Source organism: Ranitomeya variabilis, chromosome 5, assembly GCF_051348905.1.
Source record: "Ranitomeya variabilis isolate aRanVar5 chromosome 5, aRanVar5.hap1, whole genome shotgun sequence".
Lineage (NCBI taxonomy): Eukaryota > Metazoa > Chordata > Amphibia > Anura > Dendrobatidae > Ranitomeya > Ranitomeya variabilis.
This window is the reverse complement of record NC_135236.1, coordinates 14,777,190-14,795,418: the sequence shown is the minus strand read 5'-3', so window position 1 is coordinate 14,795,418 and position 18,229 is coordinate 14,777,190. Positions and strand designations below refer to the sequence as shown.

The following is an 18,229-nucleotide window of genomic DNA, read 5'->3' as shown; positions in this document are numbered from 1 at the left end:
ATTCAGTTGAGGACAACACCAGGCAGGGGCAGACAGACACCTTTAGTAGGCCGGAACAGCCAATTGCATTTTTAAAAATGGTAATTTGGAACAGAAGGTAGAAGCTCAGCTTTATTCAGTTGAGGACAACACCAGGCAGGGGCAGACATTCACCTTTAGTAGGCCGGAACAGCCAATTGCATTTTTAAAAATGGTAATTTGGAACTGAAGGTTGAAGCTCAGCTTTATTCAGTTGAGGACAACACCAGGTAGGGGCAGACAGACACCTTTAGTAGGCCGGAACAGCCAATTGCATTTTTAAAAATGGTAATTTGGAACTGAAGGTTGAAGCTCAGCTTTATTCAGTTGAGGACAACACCAGGCAGGGGCAGACAGACACCTTTAGTAGGCCGGAACAGCCAATTGCATTTTTAAAAATTTTAATTTGGAACAGAAGGTAGAAGCTCAGCTTTATTCAGTTGAGGACAACACCAGGAAGGGGCAGACATTCACCTTTAGTAGGCTGGAACAGCCAATTGCATTTTTAAAAATGGTAATTTGGAACTGAAGGTTGAAGCTCAGCTTTATTCAGTTGAGGACAACACCAGGTAGGGGCAGACAGACACCTTTAGTAGGCCGGAACAGCCAATTGCATTTTTAAAAATGGTAATTTGGAACTGAAGGTTGAAGCACAGCTTTATTCAGTTGCAGCTTCTTGGCAATAATATAAAGAAGACGAGACAGGACAACACTCGTTGGATGCCATATCTGTGTTTTCACTGGAAAAAAAACTGTCATTTAACTACTTGTAGGAGAAAGTTTTTGTAGCTGGAGGCCACTTTTTGTATTGTACCAGTTTTTGGTTGTATGTTTGGAACTGAAGGTTGAAGCTCAGCTTTATTCAGTTGAGGACAACACCAGGCAGGGGCAGACAGACACCTTTAGTAGGCCGGAACAGCCAATTGCATTTTTAAAAATGGTAATTTGGAACTCAAGGTTGAAGCTCAGCTTTATTCAGTTGAGGACAACACCAGGCAGGGGCAGACAGACACCTTTAGTAGGCCGGAACAGCCAATTGCATTTTTAAAAATGGTAATTTGGAACTGAAGGTTGAAGCTCAGCTTTATTCAGTTTAGGACAACACCAGGCAGGGGCAGACAGACACCTTTAGTAGGCCGGAACAGCCAATTGCATTTTTAAAAATGGTAATTTGGAACTGAAGGTTGAAGCACAGCTTTATTCAGTTGCAGCTTCTTGGCAATAATATAAAGAAGACGAGACAGGACAACACTCGTTGGATGCCATATCTGTGTTTTCACTGGGAAAAAAAAAAACTGTCATTTAACTACTTGTAGGAGAAAGTTTTTGTAGCTGGAGGCCACTTTTTGTATTGTACCAGTTTTTGGTTGTATGTTTGGAACTGAAGGTTGAAGCTCAGCTTTATTCAGTTGAGGACAACACCAGGCAGGGGCAGACAGACACCTTTAGTAGGCCGGAACAGCCAATGGCATTTTTAAAAATGGTAATTTGGAACAGAAGGTAGAAGCTCAGCTTTATTCAGTTGAGGACAACACCAGGCAGGGGCAGACAGACACCTTTAGTAGGCCGGAACAGCCAATTGCATTTTTAAAAATGGTAATTTGGAACTGAAGGTTGAAGCTCAGCTTTATTCAGTTGAGGACAACACCAGGCAGGGGCAGACAGACACCTTTAGTAGGCCGGAACAGCCAATTGCATTTTTAAAAATGGTAATTTGGAACTGAAGGTTGAAGCACAGCTTTATTCAGTTGCAGCTTCTTGGCAATAATATAAAGAAGACGAGACAGGACAACACTCGTTGGATGCCATATCTGTGTTTTCACTGGAAAAAAAAAACTGTCATTTAACTACTTGTAGGAGAAAGTTTTTGTAGCTGGAGGCCACTTTTTGTATTGTACCAGTTTTTGGTTGTATGTTTGGAACTGAAGGTTGAAGCTCAGCTTTATTCAGTTGAGGACAACACCAGGCAGGGGCAGACAGACACCTTTAGTAGGCCGGAACAGCCAATTGCATTTTTAAAAATGGTAATTTGGAACAGAAGGTTGAAGCACAGCTTTGTTCAGTTGAGGACAACACCAGGCAGGGGCAGACAGACACCTTTAGTAGGCCGGAACAGCCAATTTTTTTAAAAAAACAGCAGTTAGTAAGAGGCAGAAGGTAGAAGCTCAGCTTTATTCAGTTGAGGACAACACCAGGCAGGGGCAGACCCCTTTAGTAGGCCAGAACAGCCAATTGCATTTTTAAAAATGGTAATTTGGAACTGAAGGTTGAAGCTCAGCTTTATTCAGTTGAGGACAACACCAGGCAGGGGCAGACAGACACCTTTAGTAGGCCGGAACAGCCAATTTCATTTTTAAAATTCGTAATTTGGAACAGAAGGTTGAAGCACAGCTTTATTCAGTTGCAGCTTCTTGGCAATAATATAAAGAAGACGCGACAGGACAACACTCGGTGGATGCCATATCTGTGTTTTCAATGGAAAAAAACCTTTCAGTTAACTACTTGCAGGAGAAAGTTTTTGTAGCTGGTGGACAATTTTTGTACTGTACCAGTTTTTTGTTGTATGTGTTTTTGTTTTTAATGTTAAAATGTCTGCATTTGATATCTCTCCAGTATTTTCTTTTTTATAAGCAAAATACTGCAGTTTTACATCGGTTACATGGATACACGGGCAGGCAGCTTGGTGGTGAGTGGAGGAGTATTTAAAGTAAGGACCGCAGACAGGCTATCAAAGGCCTAAAATAACAAACAATAGGCTCATGGCAGTTTTAAATCGGTTACATGGATACACGGGCAGGCAGCTTGGTGGTCAGTGGAGGAGTATTTAAAGTAGGGACCGCAGACAGGCTATCAAAGGCCTAAAATAACAAACAATAGGCTCATGGCAGCTTTACATCGGTTACATGGATACACAGGCAGCTTGGTGGTCAGTGGAGGAGTATTTAAAGTAGGGACCGCAGACAGGCTATCAAAGGCCTAAAATAACAAACAATAGGCTCATGGCAGTTTTACATCGGTTACATGGATACACAGGCAGCTTGGTGGTCAGTGGAGGAGTATTTAAAGTAGGGACCGCAGACAGGCTATCAAAGGCCTAAAATAACAAACAATAGGCTCATGGCAGTTTTACATCGGTTACATGGATACACAGGCAGCTTGGTGGTCAGTGGAGGAGTATTTAAAGTAGGGACCGCAGACAGGCTATCAAAGGCCTAAAATAACAAACAATAGGCTCATGGCAGTTTTACATCGGTTACATGGATACACAGGCAGCTTGGTGGTCAGTGGAGGAGTATTTAAAGTAGGGACCGCAGACAGGCTATCAAAGGCCTAAAATAACAAACAATAGGCTCATGGCAGTTTTACATCGGTTACATGGATACACGGGCAGGCAGCTTGGTGGTCAGTGGAGGAGTATTTAAAGTAGGGACCGCAGACAGGCTATCAAAGGCCTAAAATAACAAACAATAGGCTCATGGCAGCTTTACATCGGTTACATGGATACACAGGCAGCTTGGTGGTCAGTGGAGGAGTATTTAAAGTAGGGACCGCAGACAGGCTATCAAAGGCCTAAAATAACAAACAATAGGCTCATGGCAGTTTTACATCGGTTACATGGATACACAGGCAGCTTGGTGGTCAGTGGAGGAGTATTTAAAGTAGGGACCGCAGACAGGCTATCAAAGGCCTAAAATAACAAACAATAGGCTCATGGCTGTTTTACATCGGTTACATGGATACACGGGCAGGCAGCTTGGTGGTCAGTGGAGGAGTATTGCAAGGAGTGTCTGTCCCAGTACTCCCAAAATATAAATAGATGTTAATGTCTCGCAAAACAACCAAAACAAAAAAAAAGGTGGCATACTTAGGTACAGGGGTGGGCTCATCTGCTGAGTTTCTGACATAGTAATTTGGCAGTAACTATTTAATGGTGCCAATATAGGACACAGACACAGACTACTTTAAGTTGCATCATAGATGTCTACAAATTTGTATTGTCAGTGCCAGACATTGAATGATGTCAGCGAATAGACTAAAGATTGGTGGAGCTGTGCGACATAATTTTGCACGTGGTAGAGCACAGTTTGAGCTGGGGGAGGGGGGAACTCTCTTGAGGCCGGCGGGACCGCCCCAGGGCCCCTCATGTTACAACGGTGTGTCTGACGTTGGGTGCGCACCACCACCGCCAGAGACACTACATTGTACTATGAGGGACCCAGTAGCAATGCCGTCAACCAAAAGCGAGCACACCCACCTCTTCAGACAAACAGCAGTCTCACGGGTGCTTGCGCCAAGTCGCGATACCACGGCCCCGTGTGGGGAGTTTGGCCATTTAGGGAGGTGTAAACATGTCGTATGCTGTTCAATCAGCTGCAGCAAATTAGACATTAGAAAAGTAATTCACAGGCAAGAGCTTTTCATAGGAAAGCTAGGTGTCGGCCGGGCAAGGTGGGGCAAAAGATTTCGAAATCCAGTTGTGGTTCATTTTAATGAATGTTAGATCGTCAACATTTTGGGTAGCCAGACGAGTCCTTTTTTCGGTTAATATTGAACCTGCAGCACTGAATACTCTTTCTGATAGGACACTTGCTGCCGGGCAAGCAAGCTCCTGCAATGCATATTCTGCCAATTCTGGCCAGGTGTCTAATTTGGAGGCCCAGTAATCAAATGGGAATGACGGTTGAGGGAGAACATCGATAAGGGATGAAAAATAGTTAGTAACCATACTGGACAAATGTTGTCTCCTGTCACTTTCAATTGATGCAGCAGTACCTGTCCTGTCTGCGGTCATAGCAAAATCACTCCACAACCTGGTCAGAAAACCCCTCTGTCCAACGCCACTTCTGATGTGTGCACCCCTAACACTCCTAGTCTGTTGCCCCCTTGAGCTCGTGTGAGAACGATCACGTGCGCTGTGTGCTGGGAATGCCTGAAGCAAACGGTCAACAAGAGTTGATTGTTTGGTTGCTAATATTAGTTCCAAGTTCTCATGTGGCATAATATTTTGCAATTTGCCTTTATAGCGTGGATCAAGGAGGCAGGCCAACCAGTAATCGTCATCGTTCATCATTTTTGTTATGCGTGTGTCCCTTTTTAGGATACCTAAGGCATAATCCGCCATGTGGGCCAAAGTTCCAGTTGTCAAATCTCCGGTTGTGATTGGGTGAGGGGCAGTTGCAGGCAAATCTACGTCACTTGTGTCCCTCAAAAAACCAGAACCCGGCCTTGACATGCAACCAATTTCCAGTGCCCCCGGGAAAGGTTCCGCATTAAAAATATACTCATCCCCATCATCCTCCTCGTCCTCCACCTCCTCTTCGCCCGCTACCTCGTCCTGTACACTGCCCTGACCAGACAATGGCTGACTGTCATCAAGGCTTTCCTCTTCCTCTGGTGCAGACGCCTGCTCCTTTATGTGCGTCAAACTTTGCATCAGCAGACGCATTAGGGGGATGCTCATGCTTATTACGGCGTTGTCTGCACTAACCAGCCGTGTGCATTCCTCAAAACACTGAAGGACTTGACACATGTCTTGTATCTTCGACCACTGCACACCTGACAACTCCATGTCTGCCATCCTACTGCCTGCCCGTGTATGTGTATCCACCCACAAAAACATAACAGCCCGCCTCTGTTGGCACAGTCTCTGAAGCATGTGCAGTGTTGAGTTCCACCTTGTTGCAACGTCTATGATTAGGCGATGCTGGGGAAGGTTCAAAGACCGCTGATAGGTCTGCATACGGCTGGCGTGTACAGGCGAACGTCGGATATGTGAGCAAAGTCCACGCACTTTGAGGAGCAGGTCGGAGAACCCAGGATAAGTTTTCAATAAGAACTGCACCACCAGGTTTAAGGTGTGAGCCAGGCAAGGAATGTGTTTCAGTTGGGAAAGGGAGATGGCAGCCATGAAATTCCTTCCGTTATCACTCACTACCTTGCCTGCCTCAAGATCTACTGTGCCCAGCCACGACTGCGTTTCTTGTTGCAAGAACTCGGACAGAACTTCCGCGGTGTTTCTGTTGTCGCCCAAACACTTCATAGCCAATACAGCCTGCTGACGCTTGCCAGTAGCTGGCCCATAATGGGACAACTGGTGTGCAACAGTGTCATCTGCCGATGGAGTGGTTGGCCGACTGCGGTCTGTGGAAGAGCTGTAGCTTCTGCAGGAGGACGAGGAGGAGGAGGAGGAGGGGGTGCGAACGCCTACAGCCAACTGTTTCCTAGACCGTGGGCTAGGCACAACTGTCCCGAAATTGATGTCCCCTGAGGACCCTGCATCCACCACATTCACCCAGTGTGCCGTGATGGACACATAACGTCCCTGGCCATGCCTACTGGTCCATGCATCTGTAGTCAGGTGCACCTTTGTACTCACAGATTGCCTGAGTGCATGGACGATGTGCTGTTTAACATGCTGGTGCAGGGCCGGGATGGCTTTTCTGGAAAAAAAGTGTCGACTGGGTAGCTCGTATCGTGGTTCAGCGTACTCCATCAGGGCTTTGAAAGCTTCGCTTTCAACTAACCGGTAGGGCATCATCTCTAACGATATTAGTCTAGCTATGTGGGCGTTAAAACCCTGTGTACGCGGATGCGAGGATAAGTACTTCCTTTTTCTAACCAGAGTCTCATGTAGTGTGAGCTGAACTGGAGAGATGGAGATCGTGGAACTTGCGGGTGTGCCGGTGGACATGGCAGACTGCGAGACGGTTGGAGATGGTATTGTTTCCACCGGTGACCTAGATGCAATATTTCCTCCTACAAAACTGGTGATTCCCTGACCCTGAGTGCTTTTGGCTGGCAAAGAAACCTGCACAGATACTGCCGGTGGTGCGGAAAATGGTGGCCTTACAGTGACGGAAGGGATGTTGCGTTGCTGACTAGCTTCATTGGCCGAGGGTGCTACAACCTTAAGGGACGTTTGGTAGTTAGTCCAGGCTTGAAAATGCATGGTGGTTAAGTGTCTATGCATGCAACTAGTATTGAGACTTTTCAGATTCTGACCTCTGCTTAAGCTAGTTGAACATTTTTGACAGATGACTTTGCGCTGATCAATTGGATGTTGTTTAAAAAAATGCCAGACTGCACTCTTCCTAGCATCGGATCCCTTTTCAGGGATTGCAGACTGAGCTTTAACCGGATGGCCACGCTGTCCTCCAACAGGTTTTGGCTTTGACACGCATTTTGGGCCAGATACGGGCCCGGCAGATGGAACCTGTTGCGATGTTGATGCCTGCTGTGGCCCCTCCTCCACCTCCGCTTCTGAACTACTGCCGCCTGCACCCTGTTCCCCCAATGGCTGCCAATCGGGGTCAATAACTGGGTCATCTATTAACTCCTCTTCGAGCTCGTGTGCAACTTCGTCTGTGTCACTGTGTCGGTCGGTGGTATAGCGTTCGTGGCGGGGCAACATAGTCTCATCAGGGTCTGATTGTGGATCAGTACCCTGAGAGGGCAATGTGGTGGTCTGAGTCAAAGGAGCAGCATAGTACTCTGGCTGTGGCTGTGCATCAGTGCACTCCATGTCAGAATCAACTTGTAATGGGCATGGCCTGTTAAGTGTTTCACTTTGTAAGCCAGGGACGGTATGTGTAAAGAGCTCCATGGAGTAACCCGTTGTGTCGCCTGCTGCATCCTTCTCTCTTGTTGTAGTTTTTGCTGAAGAGGACAAGGAAGCGACTTGTCCCTGACCGTGGACATCCACAAGTGACGCGCTGCTTTTACATTTACCAGTTTCAGAAGAGGAGGCAAAAGAGCTAGAGGCTGAGTCTGCAATGTAAGCCAAAACTTGCTGTTGCTGCTCTGCCTTTAAAAGCGGTTTTCCTACTCCCAGAAAAGAGAGCGTTAGAGGCCTTGTGTAGCCAGACGACGAAACTGGCTCCACAGCTCCAGACTTACGTGGAATATTTTTATCCCCACGACCACCTGATGCTCCACTACCACTACCATCATTACCAGCTGACAATGAACGCCCACGACGACCTCTTGCACCAGACTTCCTCATTGTTTTAAAAACTTAACCAAAGTAACTTTATTTGTTGCTGTCAAACAACTTACACGGTGAGCTATAACTTCAACTATGATTTCAATATCCCTTAACAGGTTGGTGAGACCACAAGGAAAATCAGGCACAATGTTACACACTCTGTTTTCTGTGGCACCAAATCACAGAGATGCCACACACGCAGGAATGTCACTCAAACACAAATGTCAATATTAATCTCCCACCTATTTTTTTTTTTTCCCTCAGGGAGACTTTAGAAACCAAATAAGATAAATTGTTTTTTTCAGGGACAATTTAGAAACCAAATAATAATAATAAAAAAAAAAAGCTTTCTATGGCCCAGTGCCCACTGAGTGAGAGATGGCACACACAGGAGTCAGGATAAGGAGTGGCACACAAGTCCTGAGGACAGTATTAATCTCCCACTGATGGATGTAGTGTTTTTTTTTCAGGTAGATTTTAGAACCCAAATCAAGCAAAAAAATAAATAGGCTTTCTATGGCCCACTGAGTGAGAGATGGCGCGCACAGGAGTCAGGATCAGGAGTGGCACACAAGCCCTGAGGACAATATTAATCTCCCACTGATTGATGTAGTGTTTTTTTTTCAGGTAGATTTTAGAACCCAAATCAAGCAAAAAAATAAATAGGCTTTCTATGGCCCACTGAGTGAGAGATGGCGCGCACAGGAGTCAGGATCAGGAGTGGCACACAAGCCCCGAGGACTATATTAATCTCCCACTGATTGATGTAGTGTTTTTTTTCAGGTAGATTTTAGAACCCAAATCAAGCAAAAAAATAAATAGGCTTTCTATGGCCCACTGAGTGAGAGATGGCGCTCACAGGAGTCAGGATCAGGAGTGGCACACAAGCCCTGAGGACAGCATTAATCTCCCACTGATGGATGTAGTGATTTTTTTTTCAGTTAGATTTTAGAACCCAAATCAAGCAAAAAAATAAATAGGCTTTCTATGGCCCACTGAGTGAGAGATGGCGCGCACAGGAGTCAGGATCAGGAGTGGCACACAAGCCCTGAGGACAGCATTAATCTCCCACTGATGGATGTAGTGTTTTTTTTTTTCAGGTAGATTTTAGAACCCAAATCAAGCAAAAAAATAAATAGGCTTTCTATGGCCCACTGAGTGAGAGATGGCGCTCACAGGAGTCAGGATCAGGAGTGGCACACAAGCCCTGAGGACAGTATTAATCTCCCACTGATGGATGTAGTGATTTTTTTCAGTTAGATTTTAGAACCCAAATCAAGCAAAAAAATAAATAGGCTTTCTATGGCCCACTGAGTGAGAGATGGCGCGCACAGGAGTCAGGATCAGGAGTGGCACACAAGCCCTGAGGACAGTATTAATCTCCCACTGATGGATGTAGTGTTTTTTTTTTAGGTAGATTTTAGAACCCAAATCAAGCAAAAAAATAAATAGGCTTTCTATGGCCCACTGAGTGAGAGATGGCGCGCACAGGAGTCAGGATCAGGAGTGGCACACAAGCCCTGAGGACAGCATTAATCTCCCACTGATGGATGTAGTGTTTTTTTTTTCAGGTAGATTTTAGAACCCAAATCAAGCAAAAAAATAAATAGGCTTTCTATGGCCCACTGAGTGAGAGATGGCGCGCACCGGAGTCAGGATCTGGAGTGGCACACAAGCCCTGAAGACAGCATTAATCTCCCACTGATGGATGTAGTGTTTTTTTTTTTCAGTTAGATTTTAGAACCCAAATCAAGCAAAAAAATAAATAGGCTTTCTATGGCCCACTGAGTGAGAGATGGCGCTCACAGGAGTCAGGATCAGGAGTGGCACACAAGCCCTGAGGACAGTATTAATCTCCCACTGATGGATGTAGTGTTTTTTTTTCAGGTAGATTTTAGAACCCAAATCAAGCAAAAAAATAAATAGGCTTTCTATGGCCCACTGAGTGAGAGATGGCGCGCACAGGAGTCAGGATCAGGAGTGGCACACAAGCCCTGAGGACAATATTAATCTCCCACTGATTGATGTAGTGTTTTTTTTTCAGGTAGATTTTAGAACCCAAATCAAGCAAAAAAATAAATAGGCTTTCTATGGCCCACTGAGTGAGAGATGGCGCGCACAGGAGTCAGGATCAGGAGTGGCACACAAGCCCCGAGGACAATATTAATCTCCCACTGATTGATGTAGTGTTTTTTTTCAGGTAGATTTTAGAACCCAAATCAAGCAAAAAAATAAATAGGCTTTCTATGGCCCACTGAGTGAGAGATGGCGCGCACAGGAGTCAGGATCAGGAGTGGCACACAAGCCCTGAGGACAATATTAATCTCCCATTGATTGATGTAGTGTTTTTTTTTCAGGTAGATTTTAGAACCCAAATCAAGCAAAAAAATAAATAGGCTTTCTATGGCCCACTGAGTGAGAGATGGCGCGCACAGGAGTCAGGATCAGGAGTGGCACACAAGCCCCGAGGACAATATTAATCTCCCACTGATTGATGTAGTGTTTTTTTTTTCAGGTAGATTTTAGAACCCAAATCAAGCAAAAAAATAAATAGGCTTTCTATGGCCCACTGAGTGAGAGATGGCGCGCACAGGAGTCAGGATCAGGAGTGGCACACAAGCCCTGAGGACAATATTAATCTCCCACTGATTGATGTAGTGTTTTTTTTTTCAGGTAGATTTTAGAACCCAAATCAAGCAAAAAAATAAATAGGCTTTCTATGGCCCACTGAGTGAGAGATGGCGCGCACAGGAGTCAGGATCAGGAGTGGCACACAAGCCCCGAGGACAATATTAATCTCCCACTGATTGATGTAGTGTTTTTTTTCAGGTAGATTTTAGAACCCAAATCAAGCAAAAAAATGAATAGGCTTTCTATGGCCCACTGAGTGAGAGATGGCGCGCACAGGAGTCAGGATCAGGAGTGGCACACAAGCCCTGAGGACAATATTAATCTCCCACTGATTGATGTAGTGTTTTTTTTTCAGGTAGATTTTAGAACCCAAATCAAGCAAAAAAATAAATAGGCTTTCTATGGCCCACTGAGTGAGAGATGGCGCGCACAGGAGTCAGGATCAGGAGTGGCACACAAGCCCCGAGGACAATATTAATCTCCCACTGATTGATGTAGTGTTTTTTTTTCAGGTAGATTTTAGAACCCAAATCAAGCAAAAAAATAAATAGGCTTTCTATGGCCCACAATTAGAGAGAGAGAGGTGGCACACCCAGGAGTCAAGACTGGCACACAAGCTGAAAGGGCAATATTACTCTCCCACTGTTTTTTTATGTATTTTTTTTTTCAGGGAGACTTTAGAAACCAAATAATATTAAAAAAAGCAAAAAAATAAATAGGCTTTCTATGGCCCACAATTAGAGAGAGAGAGGTGGCACACCCAGGAGTCAAGACTGGCACACAAGCTGAAAGGGCAATATTACTCTCCCACTGTTTTTTTATGTATTTTTTTTTTTCACGGAGACTTTAGAAACCCAATAATATTAAAAAAAAACAAAAAAATAAATAGGCTTTGTATGGCCCACTGAATGAGAGATGGCACACACAGGAGTGGCACACAAGCCCTGACTGAGGCCAATATTTTTCTCCCACTGATTGATGTAGTGTTTTTGTGTTGAGGTAGATTTTAGAACACAAATCAAGGAAAAAAATAAATAGGCTTTCTATGGCCCACTCAGTGAGAGATGGCACACACAGGGATGGCACTGTAGCAGAAATGCCAATCTTAATCTTCCACAAAAAAAAACAAAAAAAAACAGGGACTGTCCTACAATTACTATCTCCCTGCAGTAATGTAAGCCAGGTATGGCAGGCAGCAATAGGAGTGGACTGATGCACAAATTAAATAAAAAGTGTGGACAAACAAAAAAGATAGCTGTGCAGAAAGGAAGGAGGATATGTGCTTTGAAAAAAGCAGTTGGTTTGCACAGTGGCGTACACACAGCAATACAGCTATCACGGAGCCTTCTAGGGCAGCCCAATGAGCTACAGCGCTGAGGGAAAAAAAAAATGTAGCTTCCAGTGTCCCTGCACACCGAAGGTGGTGTTGGACAGTGGAAATCGCTACAACACAAGCGGTTTGGTGGTTAGTGGACCCTGCCTAACGCTCTCCCTGCTTCTGACGAAGCGGCAGCAACCTCTCCCTAAGCTCAGATCAGCAGCAGTAAGATGGCGGTCGGCGGGAACGCCCCTTTATAGCCCCTGTGACGCCGCAGACAGCAAGCCAATCACTGCAATGCCCTTCTCTAAGATGGTGGGGACCAGGACCTATGTCATCACGCTGCCCACACTCTGCGTTCACCTTCATTGGCTGAGAAATGGCGCTTTTCGCGTCATTGAAACGCGACTTTGGCGCGAAAGTCGCGTACCGCATGGCCAACAAGCACAGGGGTCGGATCGGGTTTCATGAGACGCCGACTTAGCCAAAAGTCGGCGACTTTTGAAAATGAACGACCCGTTTCGCTCAACCCTAGTCACGGCTTGTGATTGGTCGCTTCGCCCATGTGACCGCGACGCGACCAATCACAAGCCGTGACGTAATTTTCAGGTCCTGAATGCCTAATCTAGGCATTCAGGACCTGAAAATTACGTCACGGCTTGTTTTGATTGGTCGCGTTGCGGTCACATGGGCGGCACGCGACCAATCACAAGCCGTGACGTCACGGAAGGCAGTAAACGCACGCATTTTAAGCAAAGAAGGCTGCCGGTTCCCTCGGTAAGGTGCAGGCTGCGTCGGAGAGGTGAGTATATTAATATTTTTTATTTTAATTCTTTATTTTACACATTATATCGATCCGAATACCGATTCCCGATGCAACAAAAGTATCGGATCTCGGTATCAGAATTCCGATACCGCCAAGTATCGGCCGATACCCGATACTTGCGGTATCGGAATGCTCAACACTAGTCTCGAGAAAAGATTCTCAGAATCACTGGGATCCGTTGAAGCGTTCTAGAGTTATGGCCTCATAAATTGACAGGGGTCAGAATTGAAAAAAAATGGCCTGGTCAGGAAGGTAAAAACAGGTTTCTGGATGAAGGGGCTAATTTTGAATTATATGCAAGACATTCTACGGAAAATAATATTTCCTAACATTTTTTCCTGTGAAATTAATTTTATCTTCGGTTTTATAAGTTTTATTGTCACTCTGTAAAACTCAGACAACATTGTTACCAGCATCAACCTGGGAGTCCGAGATGCGTCCAGGCATCTTCCTCATGCTGTAACCATTCCATTTCAGTGCTGTATCCATCCATTTCAGAGATTTTCTGGCCCCCATGAAGCCCTACTACTAGGGTCTTTTGGAGTTTTCCTTTGACTCAAGCCGAGTCCTTCTGAATATTCTACTTGCTCGATTCGAATACTGAGCAATAGAGCATTTAAGTGCTCGATCATCACTAATCATAACTAATGACACATTAGAATTACGATATAAAACTGCGAGGGATTTTATTTTTGCAAAGTGTTACAAAATATATGGAAATATTTCCTAACTCTGCTTTAGTTTCATAAATCTTTGAAATCATTGTTAAAAAATATGAGTGTTCCCACCAGAGGCCATTAGTGAAGTCTCCCCGGCTTTATTACGGCATTCTTGTAAGATTTCCTCTATAAAAGGGACGCTAATAATAATCCGATGTCTGGTGTATTCTCAGACAGGAATACATGGCGAAACTATGTAACACAAAGAAGAATCAAGATCTTTAGGTCTTCATCATCCTCTTCACTATGTAGTTTGTCTCCATTTGCATTTCCTACATAACAAGAGATTTCTGCTCCTCTCCATTTGAATCCTTTTCAGAAACTTTAATGAATATTTTAATTTTATTCAGCATCACATAAAAAGCGATTTCAATAAATTTTACATCAGAACATTAGGTGCCATTCATTATTAACAATGATTTTTTTATGATTTTGAATAACTGTAGAATTAAATACATAATGTTTAAACTCTGCCAAATACAAGTTGTGTAATATATTTTTATATGCCACATTTTATATTTATAGTTTTATCATGTTACATTTCCTTACAATATATTATTTTTGTTACAAGAAAAAAATCTTTTTGCCCAGATAAATATCATATTTCTAAAAGGAAAGCAGAGGAATCTTGGTGAACAATTTTTTTTTATCTCCATAAACATTTTATGCATTTTTGTTTTAGTTTTGTGCAAATTTTATATTGGTCTCTTTGTATTCCCAATTCCAATAAGAAGCCATCATCCAAATCCAGAGGAGGACTCATCGCGTTATTTACTTATTTTTATGTTTAATGTCAATGAGAATATTAATCTTCCACAATATGCAGTTCAGAAATACCAACACAGTGACTGAAATTGTGCTCCTGGGATTCCAGAATTTACATAGTGTTAGGATTCCTTTCTTTTTTCTCCTGCTGATCATCTTCTGTGTGACTATATGTGGAAACCTCCTGATCATTCTGGTGGTGTCCTCCAGCCGATCGCTCCACTCACCCATGTACTTCTTCCTCACACAACTCTCTTCAATGGACATTCTTCTCTCCACCACCATTGTACCCAACATGCTCCACATTGTGCTTTATGAGGGAAGTTCTGTGTCTTTTATGGGATGTTTAATACAATTTTATTTCTTTTCAACCTCAGAAACATTGGAAAGTCTTCTCCTGGCCGTGATGTCCTATGACCGATATCAGGCCATCTGTCACCCTCTACATTACGCCTCAGTGATGACTCTCACATTTTGTGTAAAAGTCGTTCTCTCGTGTTGGGTGATGATATTTGCTGTTATATTGGCTCTTTCCATAGCCATGAGTTATCTGTGGTTCTGTGGACCAAACGTCATTGACCATTTCTTCTGTGATTTAGATCCAATACTTGACCTTTCCTGCTCAGACACCTTCTTCGTGAAAATAGAAGACATGATATTGGCGGTACCATTTGCACTGTGTCCTTTTACTGTTATTATGGTTTCTTATGCCTATATTATCATCACCATACTAAAGATCCCATCTGTGACCGGACGTCAGAAGACCTTCTCCACCTGCAGCTCTCACCTGGCTGTAGTGTCCTTATATTACGGATCACTTCTCAGTATCTATTTATTTCCAAATACGGAAAATGTAAAGAAAATCTTCTCCATGTTCTACACGGTTATAGCCCCGCTCCTCAATCCTATAATTTACAGTCTAAATAATAGAGATATTAAGCAGGAATTTAAAAAGCTCAAGAGCAAAATGCTGTCTGCTCTGTAAGTTATCATAGCCTGCATAAAAACCAAGGCAGGGAATGCAGCAGCCATTTTATCATGAGTCTGGATTGTGAAAAGATGTAACAGCTTACGAATAGAAATTGTTGGAAAACTAAAAATGAACCTCTGAATATACTGTAAAGATAGTATGTGGGATGAAAGTTCAATGAAGAATGTTAACATCCATTTACCCACAGCCATTTATGTGGAGGCCACTTTCGCATTACTAAGACTCGTTTAAGAATTTTAAACTTTAGGGTTTGCTGTGCTCCCAAGTTACTTCAGAGTGTTATGCATATGTTTTAAGAACAATTGGAAGTTTTGTAGTATTTGTAATTTGTGGCAAATCAATTCTCTGTGAATGAAATCTTTATAAAGAAAATATAGTAAAGCTGGTACATTTTTTTCACTTTCTTGTAACATCTTTTATAAACATTGACTACTTTTTACATTAAATATATAAAATGTAATAGATCCATTCCTCTTCCTCTGTAAACTGCACCACTGAAGCAATTCGCTATCTGTAAGGGGTGTCCAATTGGCCTGTATATACTATATGCTCACTGTGAGTTCCCTGATAACTGGCCCAGTAGTGGAAACAACTGCAGCCTCATCAATCACTCCCAGTCAATTGCGTAATTATACTGATGATTGGAGGCAGCGGAGTGTTGTTCTCTGACAAATTAATGGCAGCGGTGGCATCTACACGCTCTCTTTGCTGTTACACTTGACAAACTGGTGTCAGCGGTGGGTTACTTGCGTGATCTCTCTGCAGTTTTCTTTGACAAATTGGTGGCAGTGGTGGGATATAGAGCATTAGTGATCTGGTTTCAAACAATCATTCCTGTTGGTAAAAACTTGAACGGGCTATGTGGGGATTCTGTGCAGAGTTTTCAGGATCAGATTCAGTGTGTAGTAACACCCAGGACATTATTCTACAAATAGCAGTTACACCTCCCAACCTCTCTTGTTTTTCTCTCCTGTCTTTTGTTTGGCAATCAAGGCTTTAGTTGGGGCAGCCTGGTTCAACCAGCAGAAGGAGGATGCTCTTGGTGCCATCTGTAAGATCAGACAGATAAACTCCACTTGAAAAGCAGACAGCAAATAATCACTGATCTGTTGCAATGGGACAAGGAGCAAGACTGTCACCTGAGCCCTAATAAAAGTGAGGTAAGCCAAAGCCTGGACCACACTGCAGCCATGGTCCTACCTATGAATGCAAGACACATCCACCATTGTAGTGTGGATACGGACTCTCCTTTGGCCCTACTGCAACTCAATGCAAATGATTGCAATTGATTACTGGAGCTGATTCAACAATATACATAGTGACTGGCTGTCAGAGAGCACAAGCTCGACTCTCGAAGGAGCAAGGTACTCCACTGAACAGTGAGCCAAGCAATGCCAATGGATTTAAACCTTTAAAAAGACTCCGATCTAGACATATTTTGGAGGTAGTTTGAGAAAGCCTGAAGACAGTACAGCTTACCCGATAACCAGTGGGCTTGATTGCTCGATTGTTAACCCCTGGGCTATGACGTAAAGCTCTGGAGGTGTTTGCTGCTCTCCCTCGAGAACAATATGGAGACTATGAGGCCATCAATCAGGCCCTAATAAGGAAATATCTAATGAACTTTGAATTGTACCGCAAAAAGTTCTGGGCTCACCAAAGTGGACATCACAACAGCTATGGTGATGTGGTGGAGGGGCTCAGAACCAAGAAGTGGATTTAGGGATTTTAAGTTACCACCTTCAAGGAGTTTAAGGACCTGATGGTGAAGGACCTGTTTCTGCATTATTGCACTCTGAAGGTGCAACAGTTTGTGATGAACTGGGAGCCAAAGTTTTCTACTAAAGGAGCCCAGATCGCAGATACCTATGGGGCCAACCATACACTTGAGTTGCAGACGTCAGCTGATGCCAACTGGAAAAGAGGATAACCCACAAACAATGCCCTTGCCTGACAATCTTTGGGGGTCTCACCCCATCTTCTAGCACTCGGCCTGCATCTGACTCCCACTGGTGCTTTACCTGCCACCAACCTGGACATATTAGTGCCACCTGCCTTGAGAGGCAGAAGAAGAACCCCACATCCAAGGCTCAGTGGTCTATTGTAGCTGTTTTTATTGTGGAAGAGGCGGTTGGGAGGACCTGTGATAACCTGCATTCAGTTACTGTGGATGATACAGTCAGTGTGGTGCTAAAATACACTGGTCCAGAAAGAACCATCATCTGCCCTCAACTGATGTCTCCTGAAGAACTTTTCCCTGGGAAGACCATGACTGTCACCAGGATTGGGGGTGTTCACCAACCTTTGCTGTTGGTAAAGAGCATCCCCACAAATGTCTTATTGGGGACCAATCTGGGACAGTTAGTTGCTCATTATGTTCCTGACAACCATCTCAAATCTGATACTTCATGTAATTCAAATGTCTATTATTTGGATGTACTTGTAAATGTTATTCAAGATGATAAAGTGTTTCGTTATACAGGAGAACTCAGCCATGTCACGCTGCAGGGTGATGTTGCTCAGAAATTCCTAAAAGGAGTGAGGATCAGTGCTAAAGGCAATGGGAACAGGCACTGGAATCATGAAGGTGGTTCCATGCAGCGGGCCAGTGTCACAAAGAACAGTGGATAGGGGGTAGTATCTGCCTCATGATTAGCACTGCTCCTGAGGTATAAGGGGAGGATGTAAAAGTGTCAGGATGATGTAAAAGTGTTATCCACAGACTGTTTGGATGAGGGGGATGAGTTATTTCCTGGAGAGATATCCTACATAGCCGCTGTGACCTGCAGTCACAGTGCCCAGAACGCAGGGAACACACTGGCTTCTGGACCTTCATCATTCAGCAGGGTAATAGAACCAGTTATGGACCCACAGCAGGTTCCAAAGGGTCCCAGTTTGGTTTTGGCCTTAATGTGGCTTCTGGCTGCCTCTAGCCAGGAGTTCCAGGAGGCTCTGGACTCCAATGCCAGTCTAAGTG

General features: G+C 44.0%; 1 protein-coding gene across 1 annotated transcript; it reads left to right on the top strand.

The window, feature by feature from the left end:
• The first annotated feature begins 14,316 nt into the window (after positions 1-14,316).
• On the top strand, positions 14,317-17,883 carry LOC143774627 (olfactory receptor 5P64-like). Its single transcript, XM_077262380.1, has 2 exons — positions 14,317-15,242; positions 17,238-17,883. Exons 1-2 carry the CDS (start codon positions 14,317-14,319, stop codon positions 17,881-17,883), a joined length of 1,572 nt encoding a protein of 523 aa, XP_077118495.1.
• The last annotated feature ends 346 nt before the right edge of the window (positions 17,884-18,229 follow it).